Genomic DNA, 18,499 nt, shown 5'->3' with positions numbered 1-18,499 from the left:
CTGTTTAGTTGTTTTTTGATCACTAAATAATACCAAATTAATTTGCTATTAACTCTAATCAAAACAATATCCATAATTTGTATCTGATTATTCGATTAATCGATGGAGTTATCGATAGAATAATCGAATCTAAAAATATTTTATATAGTGACAGCTCTAAACTACAATGGCCTGGGATCAAACCCTGTGATGATAATATTGTGATTCCCGTCTGCTACAACTTGGCTTGACTTTTTTTTCCCACCAAGAAAAATGATCAATTTTGCTGTAAAAGCTCAAAATTCAACTTCACTTTCAAAGTGGTGAGGGCTGTTTTGGGAGATGAATAGAACACAATGTCATTGTCAGGATGTAAAATGGAGCGAACGAAGAGCAAGCATCTCTTCTGACTTTGCAATGGGAGTCATTTACAGCTAAAGTGAAGCAGATGAGGCCACTGGCTGATCACAAAAGCGCATGAGCACATGCACGTGTATCTCTTATGCAATGCACACTCGTACGTATGGATAGCCGGGAAAGGAGGTGTGAACAAAAGGTATCGGGTACAAATTGCAAAGTGTCACACCAGTCTGAGCCAGGCCCCCAAAGCAATTTGTTCTTTGGCACACCGACCAAAAATATCTACTCCTTTCTAAAGAACACCTGCACATGCTAATGTGATTGCCACTGAAATACAATAAGGTATCGTATATGACCACTTTTTTAAAATCTATTTTAACTGTTTATATATGTTATGTATGTTTTCTTTATGCTTATTTTTGGTCTTGTTTACAAAAAGGATGATTGATTTTCTTGATGGATGTGCAATATTTGATACCAATAAATAACTTTGCCCAAAATACACTTAAATTGAATATTTATTTTTTTATTTTCAAGTTCACCTCTGAATCACTATGCAAATATCCATCCATTATCTGAACCACCTATCCGCACAACACCGCCATCTGCTGGATGTGACGGGTACTCCGTCTAAGGAACTGTTATAGAAACAGTCAACATGGAAATAAAAAAACACTAACTGCTACATGGGTTTGCAAATAAATCTCCATTTCCATGGGCCGTCACTTCTGGGTTCCAATCTGCACAAAATTCCAATCAGCATCCTAGTTACAGATAGACTGATTTGTTTTTCTCAGTTAATCTACTTATCTTTGGTCAACATTCAAACAAAAACAAAGAACACAGGGATTTCCCAGTGTCTGTAGCATCTCCTTAAGTTAAATGTAAATGTTGATGGATAGATAATATTTAAATAATACAATGACACCTGTTGTGTCCATACTAAAAGCACTGGAGTGGAAATTTTCATAGGAAGGCCAAGAAATGATTGGCTGTTAGCATTCCCATATTAAACAAATCAGGAACAGCTCCGTCTTTTAGTGAATGCACCATCTACAAGGTGGCTGCATTTAGGCCTGTAGCTGTTGCCATGGCAACCAAATATTGTAAAGCTGTGGATGCTAGGTGGTGATGGTGGCAGGTTTTTTTTTGGGGGGCACAACACATATTCCCGATTTTATATGATCTTGCATGTCTGGTGCCAGTTGACATCAGTCCTTTTTGTGCCTTTGTCTTGCCATTTCCATCATCCACCTACTTCCCCCCCTTTTTTTGTGTGACATCACAAGGTGTGACATCATTGCAGCTGATCAGCATTCAGAGTGTGCTGCACACACACACACACACACACACATGGCGCACACACTGACGCTGACTGAGCATGCTCCCTGGCTGCACGATGATGCTATTGCTGGCAGGCTAAAAGCGATGTGCTGACAATGCTAAGAGATGAGCGGCTGCCATTAGTGACGTAGAGACGACACGGGGTCAGCATAACTGCGGATGTGCACTACATCTACGTGCTTCAACTTGAGGATCAACCTTCCAAAGGTTCTTCTGTGCAAATCTTGAAGAGAGATTTTTTTTTTTTTATTATTAACCCTCCCACTTCTTGCTCCTTCCACATCAACTGATCTAAACCATTCAAACTTCCAAGTTTCTTTTTTTTTTCCCTGCAATGCCATGTTGCCACATTTTCAAATGATCAATCACAAGTGTCCCTTTTAGAACAGTCCCGCAAACAAGCTCATGTGGCCCTTGAGTGGAGCCTGCGAGCACCTCGCTGTTGACCCCTGATTGACCCTGTCATATGACGGCTTTCACCTCTGAAAAATCATCATACCTCCCACAGCTTTCCTCCCCAAAACATTTTAGCCACAGCCCTTTTTCAACCACACCTCAAAACAAAGCCTGTATAGTGAAAAGCCAACCAAGAAATATGACACATCATGTCATCACCCATCATCATCATCATTTTGTGCTGGAAATAAAAAGGTCACACAGCACAGATGCCTGGCACTCTCTGCAGTTGAGTAAATAAACCTCCAGGCCACGAAATGAGGAACAACAGTACACATGGTTGGTCATCCTTACCTTATTGGAGGCCATCTCGCTGACTGAGTGTCTGGTCTGCAGGGTCTCCAGCTGGTCCAGGCACCAGTCCAGCTCCTCCAGAGTTTCAGTGGCCAGTTTCTGGTAGGCCTCCTCTGCAGGAACGAGACAGGACGGTAAGGGGTCAGTAAGGGCCCGCTTCAGGGGGCTAGTGGACGGCCCAGGCCCGGGGTCTCCCACCCCACACACGGCTAAGCTGGGATACCCCGAGTAGACACATGGGTGACTCTTCATACTGGACGGACCAGTTCTTGGGAAAGGGTGTGTGTGGGGGGGTGTCTAGGGAGTAGAGCCTTGGGGTCCCTGTGTCCGAGAACAGAATCCTTCGTCCTTTTCTACGGAAGTCAGACAGATTTGACGTCAGCCAGGACGATTAAGATTGTCCAGATGCTAATAGAGGGTAACAACGATTCGCCATAGAAGCCAGAGAGCTGCCCAAGCGGAGAGCCCACGCGCACGTTCACGCCACTTCCTGCCTCAGCAGCTCCACAATGTCATTCATATGAAAAGTGTAATTCCAGTCATGTAGCAGGATGAAGAGCAGTCTGCCCAGCAGGCTCGGGAGGAGGGAGGATGGAGGAGACACATCGGATCCGACCGGGGGGCTCACAAACGCCTCGGATCCCCGCCGAAGCATCCTGACATGACTACCAAACACACACGCACGCTCACGCACCGCAGCGCACGTAACACTAGCACATGATGCTTCAGCCGCCGCGTGTGCAAATAAAAACATCCATGGTATCCGTGAGGGTAGATTCCTGTATGCTAGCCAGACAGATGCTGTGTGTGTAAAGAAATGGAGGTGGTGCTCAGGGATGAGGGGATAGGAAAGGGGGGGGGGGGTATCTGCTGTTGCTTCGGCGTCCCTGGTAGCCAAAACGTGCTGTACCTAAAGCCTGAGAGGACTGCACTGTAGATGAGAAAGGGAGGGCGATAACACATGGACTGGATTATAAGAGGAGCAGGAGAGCGCCATGGCAGCTCCTGCTATATCGTGTGAGCGTGCACGTCAAATATATGACCAGCATATAAATGCACCGAGCAAGGAGGTAAACAATTAACATGGCGTGCAAGATGATAGACGCCAAAGCTAATGCTATGCGATGAGGGGAGAATAAAATCGGTCCCCTGCGTATTTGCGGTTTACTATTCACAAATTTACGTACTGGTGTGTTTTGTGAGGAACCTATCCGCAGCTACTCACTAAAAAAAAACTCAGCTATGGCCATTTTCTGTAATTTTTCCGAAACACCACAAGATGCCGCCAAAGCTGCATCTAAATGAAAAAGTAGCACAATGGACATCAAGGAATATGTTACATTTCCTTGTAACACTTACTAAGACGCATCATTCATCCAAAGCAAAAAACAAACCTGAAGAACATAATTTTGGAAAAATTGATTGTAGAAAGGCTTAATAACAGAACATTTGCGAGCATATTTTTGGTTGAACTCCAAAGTGTATATGACATTTAGGGCATTTTTATCTTCTGCACATCAAATCAAAATGCCGTCATCTTCCTTTAGGGCTTTAATGACATACGTATAACGTTGCCATCGAGTGACAATAGCATCAGTGCGGTCACACAAAGCGTTCGTCATGAAGAAGCTCCTATGTCACCGGCTATTGTCAACAAGATCCTCCTACTCCTCTTTCTGTCACAATAATCCTCCTTCCTCTCTCTCACTCATCTTGTCTGTCTGTCGTCTTTCTTCCCCGTTTGCCCTCCCCGGCTGGGGTGTCAGCGACTGGGGTGCTACCCTTTCTGACAGCGACTGCACTGACGTCAATGACATTCTTCTCATGCTTAGTGCGACATCAGACACCGGGTGCTCCGAGAGGCCACTCTGCTGCTGCACAGACGCACGGCTGCAGACAAACCACGAAGCGGAGCGCTCGGGCAGGCGAAACTGGACCGGGAGGGAGACAAAGAGGCACCCTGAACATCAACGGCCACATTTGATTCTTAAAACAGAGTGATGGGAAGGTCATTTGTACTTGTAATATGATTTAATGTAGTTCTGAGCCAAGGGTGTATCAAATTCTTGACTCAATTAAAAACTGTGGCAATTGATTGATTGAACGCATCTCCAAACCAGTTGGGCGCACTAAGTGGCTGTTGATGCAACTATTCAGCTATTTATTTCTATTATATACTATAAACATACACGCCCGCCTGCACACACGCACACGCGCGCACTAAATTTGAGAGAAAGGCCTTGTCTGATTTACTTCAACCATGAGCTAATCTTCCATCGATGAAGTCCCTGCCTTGCCGTTGCAGGTCGTCAATATTCTCAAATAACCACTACCGTGACTCACAGCTGTCACCAGTTTATGGCAGGGCCCATAATGGCCACTAACCAGTATGATTGTCCTCTAAATATAGCGCAGCATCGACAGACGTCCCATATAAAGGAGCGGGCGATTTATCGGCAAGTAGATAATCTTGATTTTTTTTCAATGCAGTGAAACCTCCTATTTCCATGCATAAATGCATGTGAAAGTGAAATAGGAATTTTACTATGAATAATCTATATCAGGGACATATCAGTAAAAGCTTACTCAATTTTATTTAAAAAAAAGTTAATTATTATTATTAGGATGATGATGATTCTCATTTGTTGTTTTCATCAAGGGCATAGGATAACACAAACCTCTTGGATTTGTTTTTTCATTTTTAAGTAAGAAACATGTCATGATTTAGTGTCTGGCACAGATGTAAAAAAAGGACAGTGGGTCATAAATTGGCCCCGGACCATAGTTTGGACATCCCTGGTCTATATTGTGATATATATCAAAGTGAAGTACCTGTCTAGGACAAGTGTGTTCTTACCACCAAAAACAGACAGCTCATTTCAACAATATCATCGCCAGGAACAACAACATTCATCATAAAGTGGGTCCGAAAGTTTCATATGATATTTTGAACACACAGTGGATGTAATACTGACATCATAGACTGACCTGTAAAGGTGGTCTTGGTGATGGGTGGTGGGTTGCACATGGGTGATCTCCTATTGTGAGGAAAAAAAACATACAGGTCATATATTTGCAAATATTAGTCAAGTGTGTTTGAACTGCAGCTGGGAAGGAGGCTTTCAATTAGACAACACTGAAATTATATTAAACACTGTTTGCTACATAAAGCTGCCCAGAATACTTAACAGGGAACACCTCTGTTTATTTGATCTGTTCAAATGCTTGGTAGGTGCCTCTGTTTTGGTTAGCAACATAGTTTCAAAGAGCTCAATAATTAAAATAGTATTTGCTATTCTGATTAGCAACAGTGTTAAATTAAGGCCAGAGGTTGTTATTTGTGCACAATCGGGTTTATAAACTCAGACACTTCCTACATATTTTTTCCCCCTGGATGGCAAAACCAAAGCATATATTTGACATAGGCATTTAATTATTACACTTGGATCATGCATGCAGCAACTAAAAGTAATAAAAAGCTGTAAAGCTGTTGATGTAGTACCACTGATGAACAGTGGAGGGGGTACAAAACCACATTTTGAGGTAGAGCTGACATTTTCCCCACAAAGGGGCGCAAACGTACTTATTCGACGCTCTGTCTTGCTGCAGGTTGGTTAATGCTCCAAAGTTATTCCGTACAGTTCTTAGGCTGGCAAGGACCTGTAAGGCAGAAGGTGTGTTTTTGTGTTTTTAGTATGACTTGCAATTGTGAAGCCTGAACAAATGGGGTTGAAAATGATTACCTGTGCAAATGGCGTTACAATCATGTCGTCACCATGGCTGGAAAACACAAGAAGGAGAATTTGAAGTAACAGTATGTAAAGGTTTTACTGTCTACTATGCTTGTGGACATCTCGTGGACAAGCACAAAAAGATGGGGTGTCGTCATATGAGAAGTTTCAGTGTCTGTCATGCACTCCATCATGTCGATTTCACATCATCAGCTGTTAAGGCACTCGTCTCTTGTAAGCCGGCTTTCGGTATGCAGCTGGCACAACGTTGCTGTGACGCAGAGAAAGCTTCCACGCATGAGGATTTCCTATTCATGGATTCTGGGAAAAGCCAACAGGATGGAAGGTGAGGGAGAGGCCCTTACGCATTTTGCTCCCTCTTGAAAGGAATCCGAACTACAGAGACGGTGAGTCACGCACATGAGTGGTGGTGACCTCAAAGCTCACCGTCAACATTTGATCAGGTGATCGATGAAACGTAACACACATGACATGATATGCTGGCCGCGTAATGTCTGAAGCTTAATGCAGGTGATTACTTTTTTGTCCATTAATTGCTATTTTTTCTCATCTTCCTTTTCAGGCTCGATCAAAAAGCTACATTTTCGCCCAATAATTCCATTTCCCGTTTGACTGCTTCATGTAAGCGGATAGCAGCGGGGGAGCATGCTATCTTTATATGAAGGAGGCAGTGTCAATCAAAGTGAGGATTATTATTTTGGTGAATGCTAAATTTTCAATACAAGCAAGATTTTTTTGGGGCAAGTGTTGAGTCGATAAAGAGCAGTGTGTCAACGGCAGTGGTTTAATCAGTGATTTAAGATTCTTCACCGCGCAGACGGCGTGCAATATGCGATAAGAATAGATGTGACACCACTCGGCGAGCTGTTGGTGATGCACACTTCCCTCCAGAGCCAAAGGTGGCCGATGTGGCAGCTTTATGACCTGTGCTGATAAACATCCAGCTGTGGCACTCAGACACACACTCAGACAGGCAAAAAAAAAGTCTAAAAATAGAATAAAAAGCTTTCAGCACAACAGGAGAACATGGAGGTGGATTTTTTAAAAAATGAAAACAAATTAATGGTCCAAAGCACTCACATGTCGCTGGCGATGGAGGAGTTTCGGGACATCGACTTGGGCGAGAGGTCGTAGTCGCTGTCTGAGCGATACAAGAACGACTCCCTCCGCTGGCTGTGGACAAAGTTGGCCTGCAGGATGAGGCCCGATCCTGGACTGGCCATCGGGTCCAGCGGGCTGCGACCTGATGATGTTCCATTGTCCACGTCGAAACTAAAAAAACAAACAAACGTCAACAGGGCCATGATATGTAAAAATCGGGGATGTTGTGCACCCAACATATTAGATATAACATTGTTGGCTTGACTTCCCCTTTAACTTATATATAAACTCAACATGTATTCTGTATCCAGTAAGTGTACTCTGACCTATTTGAACTATATTTAAAACAACAAAAATATTTAAATAATTTATGATCTCAAATTAAGGACCATTTTTAATCTTTTTTTCTTTTTAATGACCTTTCTCAGCAATCTATTTTAAAAATCTAACATTGCCCTTGAGCACAACCCCTGCACTGGGGGATGCCACTGACTCACGGCTCAAACAGCTAATCACTGCCACTTCGGCAACACCAACCCGAAGGCCTTAGTCTCCAGAGAGAATTTATCGGCCGGCCAATGACTAGTACTTGTGTCACAGGCAGGGGAGATCTGTTGCTGACCCATCTCATAATCCCAAATGGTTGTGAGGGAGGCTGGGGGGGTCGGGGGGGGCATCCCATGACGCCGAGCTATGACGTGCCCCCCTGCACATAATCATCATCCTCACTGTGGATAAGGGCACATCCTTAATCCTGTGTGACTAACTTTGTAGTGTGTGTGCAACAGGATGACGTCAGCAATGTGTTGAGGCATGCCGTACACACGTGGATAATTGGAACGGTGGAAAGGGAAATACATTTTGAGAGCGCGTGAATCGTTTTCTCATCAGCGCTGATTCATACCTTCACGGAAAAAAGTGGGAATAAAAGAACAAGGACGATATTTCACGTAATTGGGACTATATTATTCAGTTCAGGAGAAATACATTCTCTGACATAAGAAAAGGAAAATTTGACTCAGCAAGATAAACAATTTAGTTACATGTTGCCAAATGAAGACAAGAAAAAAAACCACACACAACTGATATATCTTCAAATCAGACTCAGGCCTCTTGCAAATATGAAGAAATATCTGATACATATCGGCTATCTGCCAATCCAAGTGCCGCGTAAGCAGATTTGAGATACAGCGTCAATGTCTGCTTCTGGGACCATTTCACTTCTGGTACGTGCAGTGAAGATGTGTCCCAATACTTTCGCTATGATGTCTGAACTTATCCGCTTATCTTTTATGCGTCATTTAGCAAGAAGTAGGTGCGAGCGATACTAAACACATCGAGAGCAATATGGAATAGCAACCACTGGAGTACAAACAATTCACACATGTTAGATCAACAGTAAAATATTCTATAGGAACCTCCTGCATGTCATTTAATGTGTAAAAAGACATTATTCGCTAAAAACAATTAAATACTCCATAAAGTGACAATGTGTGTTTGGGGAAAAAGCTAAATGGTACTTTTGGTTCCAATTGTGATAACTGATAAAGAAGCGTTAAAATTGTTAAATGTGGATGAACATGTTATCTGTGTGTGTCGCTATGTTACAGTGAGCCAAAGTGCGAGGAATCCCCCCCCCAACAACAACTTCAACACTGGGTTCTCACCCTCTGTTGTCTGGGTAGCAGCAGCAGCTAAGTGTGTGTGTCAGTTTTGGCTGGCAAGGAAAGGGCAATCGAATTGTTCCCTCTTTCTCTCACACTCATATTCTCACACACAGCCAGTATGACTCCAGTAACTCCTCGTTTGTGTTGACTGGACATCATCCGGTATCTCTGCACTACATTCCTCTCAGCGCCACACTTCATATTTAGCATCAGGCATGAAAATGAAACCTCACATTCACACAAGCACCCTTTACACTACTAAAAATAAATAATAAAAAAATAAAAACTGTATTCCCCATGGTCTTTACCAACAGCGCCGACACAGAATGGAGACAAAGTCAACTTGGCAATTTTTCGCCTACCCTTTTATTCTGCTTGAATAATCTTTTTCTATGTCACTGTTTTTTCTGTTGTCATTTTTTATTTTGTTTTGCTTTTTTGGGTGGGGAGTGAGTGCACTTCATTTTAGTTTAGTTTGGATGAGTTTCAGTATGAGTTGTTTTTATATAAATATATATCGAGTATTTGTCTAGTGCAAATTAAAAATGGTCACAAAGGTGTTATAAAGTAAATCACCTCACCACCCGCATTTGGAATTTGCAATTCACTGTATGTGTCTAAGTGTGTGTGTGGTGGTGGTAAAGAACACACCCTCTCTGGGAATGTCTTATTGAGTTTTGACGTCACACCCAACGGAAGATTTTCTTTCCTTCTCCACTCTGACACGAAGCTCTTCCACAATTCCCAACAAGGAACGACTTAGCCGCCAAGGAAGAAAATATTTGAAGAGTCAGCAGATTCCAAATACGCCTCTAATCTGCCTTTGTGATAAAACAATATGTCCCGTTGACTTCCAAGAGGACAGTAACGTGTCCAAAGATAGAAGCTCTAGCTTTAACTGCCCATACATAGCAAATACGCCAGATGGCCGGCAAGGAACAATGCTTCCCACGCGAGTCAAGTTGCATGCTCGAATGTCAGGAAACTTCACTGAAAGAGACTTCTCCTCACACTCCACAAGCGGTGTGAGATTATTAATTATCAACACTGTGTGTAACGGTGTGGGACGTATTAGTATTTTTGATACAGAACATTCAGCATGGTACAAAGTTCTTACGCAGAACAAATGAGGTTCTGGTGGGCAAAGTATGGCTTGGGGGCCACATAAGACTTTAATCAGGCCCACAATGCATTTTCATTATAAAGAGTCATGTCATTTCTAATATGCACCATTGTGTATTTCATTTATAGAATGAATTATGTCAGTGTTGAAATGAACAATTTTACATTCACATTTTTTTCTATCTGTAAAAAGAAAATAAAAAAAATCAATGGCCCACGAACACAAGTGTCTGCCTCACCCACTTTGGCCACACATCTACTCTGTAAACAAATATGGACAATGCAGGTCAGCCTCTGCTTGGTGCATGTCACAGTTGGTCAATATGATTTCATCAGCAGTCAAAATTGTTAACTCATTTAAAAACAAGAAGAAAAACGTAGTGCAGAGTAATCTCACATTTTAAGTGGCACTTAAACAGAGGATGTAACCAAAGCAATATCCAATAATAATAATAATAATAATAATAATAATATTATAGTAATAATAATAATAATTATTATTATTATATTACTATATTTACATTTATGAATAAGGGGGTAAGCAACAGGTTTTTTTTTCTGAATGAAATTACTCTACAACTCTACATTGCCCCACAATATTTTGCAATTTCTATTACCTTGAGATTTTAAAATATATTTCTTGTAGTTTGCAGTATTAAATGTCATTAAGCCTTGAAGGTGTATTTACTTAAACTCTTGTTTTATTTACAAACAATGTATGTCAGTGGTGTCAATGTCCTCGGAGAGAAAATTAGCATACAAAAGTAGCCAAATTGTGTCATCCAGCTCCGTCTGGTTAATCTTGTTCTGCCAGATGGAGCGCAAAAAAGTCAACACTCGCTGCTCGTAGTCTCCACGCTGACTGTCAATGCTCCATTCAGATGAGCCATTCAGTCGTGACACGCATGCAAAATAAAGGTCACGCACTCAACCAGTTCCGCTAGCGTGCCACTAGGAATCTAAAGACTCGAATGTGACTAATATAAAACAGGTCCTGTGCACATGCGAGCTGCATCATCGCTCAGTCGACTGACGGCAGACGAAGTCCAGATGAAAGTGCTTCAAGTCAACGTCAGACAATTCCATTCCTCTACGCTTCATCTCAGCATGCCATCATCTGTGTTTTTGAAGTGGGGCAGAGGAGGCGAGAATGCTGGTTAAAGGGGAGGTCAACCCAAAAACGTTCTTTACAATAATATGTGGTATGTGCCCCCACTAGTCTAAATGCTGCATTTTGATTAATATTACATTTGTGGAATATGAGTTAGACAGCAAAATTCCCTTGTTTGTATTCATCTCTGGAGTCGACTTTTTTGCCACTTGCTGTCGACTGAAAATGACATCACAGTTGCCAGTTTCAGGTCGCAACCAATCACAGCTCAGCTTCAGAAAACTAATGAGCTGAATTAAGCACATTGCAACTCCACCACTTGCCTGCTTTTCATAATAACCACCACTAGACTGATTACATTACTAGTTAGTCTGGGCTACGTTCCAGAGTCACTTTCAAGCTCCATTGTCTGAATGTCCCCCATAAGTCCCAGACTTGCTACCATGCCAAAGCCAAAAGCTAAGCAGGGCTGCTGCTCTGGGTTTTGTTAAATGCAGAGGAAAAGTTGACCAGCTTTTGACCTTAACACTCCCAGTTTTCAATTCACTTCAAAATAAACAGATATCATCTCTGTTGTGGTATTGAGACAGGAGGTGTGCCGCACATTACCCGAGGGTGTCAGCTCCACATGCAAACACAAACAAGCACTACAAAAGAACACCAGAGTAAAGTACTGTCTTATCCTAACAGACGAAGCCAAACAATCTCCCACACCTTTCAGAGCTATTTTTTTCATATTTCGTGTGATAAAGAGATAACAGAAATGTGCAAGAAAGAACTGATGAAAGGGTGTAGTTAAAAATAGGAAATCAGAGAAGAGGCGTTCTCCACTGTCCTGTATGATCGCAGCATGGATTTGGAGATTTATTTCAGCACTGTCTGACAGCACGACAGTGGAGGAGCATCTTTACCGGGCTCCCTCCTCCCGGCGTGGAAGCGACAGGAGGACAATTTGTCAGAAGGAAATGCGAGCTGACAGCCAAGGACGAGTCGAGACAAGACGAGGGCAGGGCAGGTTGCGCCTCGGGCTGCATCTTTGTTTATCTGCTGTACCAAAGCGAAAGAGAGCGACTACTTCTTCGTAGGACAAATGGAGATGGTGGGGACCAGTGACCGTTTGAAACCTGAAGTCTTGCCTTAGGCCCTATAGGGGTGCCACCAGTTAAAAAAAACTAAAACCTGGATACAACGGCGATCCGGCCATTTTCTACATCGCTTGTCCTCATGAGGGTCACAGGTGAGCTTGGGTCTATTTAATAGAGTAAGTACATAGATGGACTGACAGCCAGTCAATTAACAAGGGCACACAGTTTTCAATGAACGTAACGTAGATGTTTTTGGACTGTTTGAGGAAGTCCGCGTACCCAGAGAGGGCGAGAGATCCGAAGCCTGAAACTTTCAACTGATGTCATCTCACTGCGCTTCCGACTATGGAAATTTAGTTGGGTTAATAAATATCCATGCACTTTGTGACAATTCATCGTAGGAAATATGATGACACTTGATGTTGAGATCAGGGCATACAAATTAGAAGAATAAATTGCCCCAAATATGTTAGACTGGCAACAAATGAACATTTTACTGATGAATTGATTAATCAAAGTTTCTCCATGTTGCAGTTTGTCAATAAACTGCTTCAAAACTGGCTTGAAGAGAAGTGCGAGACTATATAACCCAATGAATGACCTCGCTCAGGTAGGTAGTGACGCTAATGCCCCTTTTCACTGCACAGTTACAGCCTCACAAGTTTTACCTTCAAAATAGTACCTTGGGAAGCTCAAAACCATGTGGTATTGAAACGCTAACAAAAAACAACAATACAATAGACGTGAAAGAGGTGCTTCAGTATTTACTTCTCGGTACGTCGGTTACAGCATGGTGACATCAGAGAAGACAAAAAAAAAATCTATATATTCTTGACAGAGAGGACAGGTGGTGTGTACGAGGTGTGACGGAAACCATCTACAAGAAGGTGAAAAGACCATCTCTAAACAGAAGAGGTGACTTCTGGAGCCACATATTTCCAACATACAATACTATCCTTTCCCAAGAAACTATTTCCTGGTCTTGATACTTGATACTCATTTGTATTTGGTGTCATCTTATTTAAATTTCCATTGACATTCTAATCATTCTTAGCTGTAGGCAACTGTGAGAATTATATCCAAGAGGAGACTAAGGGCTGTAGCAGCAAAGTGGAGACTGTGGAGTGTAATATGGCGTAGGTCGGATGTAAACCAACAGGAGGTATAAGTAACACTCAAACAGGAAGGAAGGAATGGTGAACAATAGCGTGTGACACACAAACACACACGCACGCGCACACAGATGCACAAAGAAGACAGAATGAAGATTGTCAATTCTACTATTTACCATATTCCTTCAGTGTTCTTCAGCGAGCTGGTGGAGCGCGACCTTGGCTTTAGAATGATACTCATGTTCTCCCGTTCTCGTCCACATCCACTTGCTCTACTCAAGCACACACACATGAAGCCACCCAAACACAGCCACTCAAGGGCCACCTGGACCTCCAGTCCTGTATGCTCCCAAGTCGTCCGTATTCCAGATGATTCCCGACTTCCTTTCAAGGCTCGTTTGGAATCCAGACAACTTCCTGGGTTCCGCTCCCCCACTCGGCACCCTCGACCCCTCACCCGAGTGGAAGCATTACATGACTCTTCGCGCTCTCTCTGCCTCACTCCACAGCTGCAGCCAGGCTTTTGAGTGCAAGTGGGAGGGGTTGTTTTGGTCATAGTAATTCCTTACAGGGCGGGACTTGCTTTCAGCTCTCGCTAACTCCCAGGCATCCTTACAATCTCACGCGTCGATCACCCACGCTGCCAGGGTAACCTAAAACCAACGGCAACGACGCCAGGAGAAGCGGCCACGGGCCCCATATGTTCTTTGACTGTAGCAAAGAAAATGTGAGGGAGTGGACTGGAAATGTGTTTGATGGGAGATAAGAAAGTGACAGATAAGTACCCATAGTTTAAAAAAAAAAAAAAAAAAAATCAATACTTTCAATACTAAATTCTGAACCCCAGAAAATGATTGTAGTAGAATCGATGATTAGTGACAAAATATCCAAATGCGCCCCAGTCAGGTGCGGGTATCCTCAATTGGTGATTCCCAACCTTTTATTGAGCCAAGGCCGCAAAAAAGTGTCACTATCAAAATATTATGCCTTAATTTAATTGCCTATCAGTCGTACAATGATGGCATAGAGAGAAGACCAAACTTTTTCCATTCTTTCTTTCTGTACCCGAATTTTCCTGTGAATATTCTCATTCATCCAGATCATTTCTTTCTCAGGGCATCGAATTGGTCGCAAAATTTTCAACAGCTCCGACGCTAGAAATTCATCATAAAAAAAGATTGCAGGGGCTTTTTCATTGTTACTTGTGTTTTTAGAACTGCATAGCGAAGAACTGTTTCCCTACCCCCATCATAAAACTGTGGCGGTTTTACACAGACAAAGAAGAACACCCAAGACGCCCCGAGGTCAATTTAAAAGCAGCCTTGTACATTTCCGACCAACCAGAGACGTAAGCGACGGCAGCGTGACATCAGTCGGCGTAAGGTTCCTTTTTGTTCGCGGCAAGCACAGCGTATGTAAAAGACATGCAGATGGAAATGCGTCCATCTGTAAACCCTTTCAAAGCATAACAAACGGCCTGCCGACCCTTTTGACTGATAATACCGCGGTCATCCACTCCAATTGCAGGCATGGGCTTTCATGTTATGAAAGAAAGGTGGCGGTATCGGCGGCCTTGAGGTGAATGCAGGATGCTGCGTACGTACGTTTGTGCGTGTGCCGGTGAGCTCACAAGCACAAACATGTACGCATTACGTGTGAGCGTCATCGTAAACACACCTCAACACACCATAAAAGCGAACTCAAAACGACACTTGAGACTTGTTGCAAAACAGCAAACAAACAGGCTCTTTAGAGCCAAGATTCTGCATCATACTGTAAATCACATTTCAACTCAATGCAACACTTCTTAGGGGCATTTTCAACTTTTACATAAGACAAATATCACAACCGAGCGCTGTTTGATATGGACAAAGATTTTCCAGTATAGTGTTTTCAATATTAACAATAAGAATAACTTCAAAAATAAAATTAAATATTAGCTCAGTGCAAAGAATTTTTTTTTTTTACTCAAATATTTTTGTCAAGTTGTTGCATGAAATAGATGGATCCAGATACTCCAGATAAGTGGCATATCTGGAACCAAAATAATTTTGTGACAAAATAAAATGATCTGAAACCAGATCATTTTATTTTGTCCCAAAATAAAATTGGAGCAAATTCAACACACCATTGTTCTTTCAGTGGAGCCCTCAGAAGACTCAAACGGTCCATCATAAGTGAAACCAAAAATCTTGCCCGCCCCTGATGTACAAGACAGCCACCTAGTGCTGATTGTTCTGCAAGTGCAGCATTAAGCCTGCCCTCAAAGAGCTGCAGCACGGATTAAACCGACAAACACAAAATGATTGATTTTGTTTAGGGGGGGGGGGGAGTCTCGCTTGTGGTACACATAGAGAAAGCACTCTAAGTAAACGCTGAAATATACATAAATAGCACTAAAGGAAGCAGAGCACAGATGGCTCAGGCGCGCTATTGACAAGGCTCCACCATATCTATATGTCTACACAGCCATTATCTTAAGTTCATATGCAAATACTCCGACATCACACACACTGGCCACATACAAGTGAATATCCAGATTTCACATTTATACTTTTTTTTTTTTTTTCCTGTGTTGCTGTTCGAGGTCACTGAGTGTATGCTGCTCACAAAAAAATATGGCAGCATGATAATGGATCTAATAAGGTCCTGAAATTTGCTGTGCGGGGCCTTAATGGACACAGAGTGCACGGATTATGAGCAGTGCGCCTGAACACCTTGATTGAGTGTTCATTCGTCGTTAACCTTGTTGTCGGAAAAAGCAAAAATGAGGAATATGGGAATATGACACAAAGGCACACATGCAAACAGACACTGCAACAGGGCAGCGACCCAGGCGCTTTCCCGGGGCATCGAGCTGAAGGGGGCCAAGCGAAAATGCTGACACTGGCCACTATTTCAAACACTAGCAATAAAAAGGTACACCGGGTACATTAAAAAGCTACATTCTGGAAAACATGCCTTTGAATCATTACACTGGTCAAATTTTAACCAGAGATGGCTCTCTGTGTCTCAACATAGTTTTGAGGATAAATCAAAAATGCCTTTTTGTTTTCTGGTTTGACCAAGGAAAGCTTGCGCAATTCAGATTTTACGTGTTTAATAATATTATTTAATTATTATTATCATTATTACTATCAAAACTTGATTGGCTACAGAAAAATGGTTATTTATTTGTCGTTTTACACTATTTTTAAGGTTGAGGTCAATTATTAGAAGTCATGGAGGTTGATAACAGATAATTGGAGTTGATATGTATTTGCAATTAAAATAAATAAAATAATAAATTAAAATAAAATATTTGTAATGCAGTACCTTTACATATGTTTATGAAACAGCTGTTCAGATTTTCAACATGTTGAAATTTCTTTTTCTTTTTATCTTGGACAATAGAATTTGTTTTAAAATTCCTACAAAAAGTTTGGGTACCTCCGAGACAAAGCAGCATGTCTTAAATAGTTCAATGAAAACTTTAAACAAACAAAGTTTTCTACAATACATACAATTTTCTAAAATTTCACTATATCTGGAGTGTTAGTTTTACTTCACTTCGCAGGCCCAGCAGCATCACTTAAAAAATTAAATGCAAATTGAAATAAATAAATAATTTGCCGGGGTTTGCACAATTTTCCCATATGTTATCCGCCAGTAGATTTTGAAAAATATCATATGCATCAAAATGCCAAACAAACATGCAAATTCTTTATCGACTATATCAGAAGAATTTCTGAGGGCGAGGGTCCTCTGTGATCCTTGTTTGGGGCCCACAGGGGATATAAAACTCCCCCCACACACACAACACAGATATATACAATGTTGAGTAAACAGTGGTAAACTACAGCAGGTGGAAGAACTCAGCAGATACGCGGTCATAAGCATGCACACAAAGCAAGCCGTTCAACTTCAGGCTGAGTTTCTGGCTCTCAAAGCAAGCACACAACTTTTTGGACTCAATTTAGCCAAGCCCCTCTGCCTTGCATACCCTCTCCTGCCGCGAGGTTTGATGTCGATGGGCTTGTTGGTGGCGTAGGGCGAGCCGTTGGAGCAGGCATGGCGGTAGCGCGCTATCCTCTCCAGAGACAGGTACTCGGAGTTGACCGGCAAACTCATCTCGACCAGGGGCGGGGGTTCATGGGACCGGGAAAGGGGGGGCTATTTGAAATCCAACAGAGCCCAGTTGGTACCACCGAGGCTCCAGCGTCCAGTGTTAGTGAAAAGGAGAAGAGCCAAGTGTAGAGAGCGAGGGAAGCGGTGGGTGTGACTTGGAGAAAAAGATGATAGAGGGAGAAAGAGCGAGGGATGCAATAGGAGGGGGGCAAAGTGCAAATGCAGAGCAAACTAATTTATCATATCTGTCGGCTCATAATCAAGTGTGTTTTCTAGTAATGCTGGAGACTGGCTGCATGAGCACACTTTCAAAGTCACTTTGCTCATAAATTACATTCATGTGCAAAAACAGTTTAGACAGTTAATAGCTGAGTGGACCTTATTACTGGAAGCTGATGTTTTGGATGAACATAAGCTCTTTTTCTTTTGTTCGCATTTTTATTCAAAAGAAATACAACAAATGCATTTCTGTATGCTGTAATATGTTCAAAGTTGCCTGATGTTGAGAAAAATAGAAGTAATGAAGTGATGGAAAAATGAGAATAAACTATTTTTTGTTATTTGTTGTAATTATTTGGAAATTACATCACAGTTGCTCGGGCTCAGGTAAGGACCAATCATGGCTTACCTGTGTGCTGGGTTTGGTCATGTGACATTTGCAAGCGGAGCCGTGACTAGTCTTTGCCTGAGGTCTGAGCAACTGTCATGTCATTTTTGGCAGCAAGTGGCAAAATTGCCAACCCTGAGATGGATAAAACTGCTTGATTCTGCTGTTTAATTCTTACTTAACACACAATCAGAATACCGTATTTCGACAACTACAAAGTAATAATAATGACAATCATAAAAGATGTATTATTAATCTTTTTCCCCCTTTAACTTAAAAATGATTCCAGAACTACCAGACATTAGCCAATATAAATCTTTCCCTGTCAGACTGTGACCATGGACACAAGATAGGTTTATATGAGGACACAAAAGCCTATCGCCCACACCCATTCAACTCCTG

At 42.1% G+C, this 18,499-nt stretch overlaps 1 protein-coding gene and 1 long non-coding RNA gene across 6 annotated transcripts in view; one reads left to right on the top strand and one right to left on the bottom strand.

The window, feature by feature from the left end:
- Window positions 1-18,499, bottom strand: part of pde4d (phosphodiesterase 4D, cAMP-specific) — a 91,181-nt gene that overhangs the window by 10,824 nt on the left and 61,858 nt on the right. For 3 of the 5 annotated variants that reach the window (XM_088377348.1, XM_088377351.1, XM_088377352.1), the window contains exons 2-6: window positions 7,266-7,457; window positions 6,177-6,213; window positions 6,017-6,093; window positions 5,422-5,471; window positions 2,434-2,546 (exon numbers count right to left, since the gene is read on the bottom strand). In XM_088377348.1, the coding sequence (XP_088233474.1) occupies window positions 2,434-2,546; window positions 5,422-5,471; window positions 6,017-6,093; window positions 6,177-6,213; window positions 7,266-7,457 (469 nt within the window). Of the gene's footprint in view, window positions 1-2,433; window positions 2,547-5,421; window positions 5,472-6,016; window positions 6,094-6,176; window positions 6,214-7,265; window positions 7,458-13,559; window positions 13,955-18,499 lie in introns of those variants that run through there. The other 2 variants (XM_088377347.1, XM_088377349.1) reach the window with 1 other exon arrangement.
- Window positions 11,884-13,232, top strand: LOC148397826 (uncharacterized). Its single transcript, XR_015858811.1, has 3 exons — window positions 11,884-12,423; window positions 12,806-12,881; window positions 13,110-13,232. It is a non-coding gene; the product is annotated as an uncharacterized LOC148397826 (long non-coding RNA).

Source organism: Syngnathus floridae, chromosome 5, assembly GCF_059516105.1.
Source record: "Syngnathus floridae isolate MCC-2025c chromosome 5, RoL_Sflo_1.0, whole genome shotgun sequence".
NCBI lineage: Eukaryota > Metazoa > Chordata > Actinopteri > Syngnathiformes > Syngnathidae > Syngnathus > Syngnathus floridae.
The sequence above is the reverse complement of the archived record's forward strand: the minus strand, read 5'-3'. Positions and strand labels throughout refer to the sequence as shown.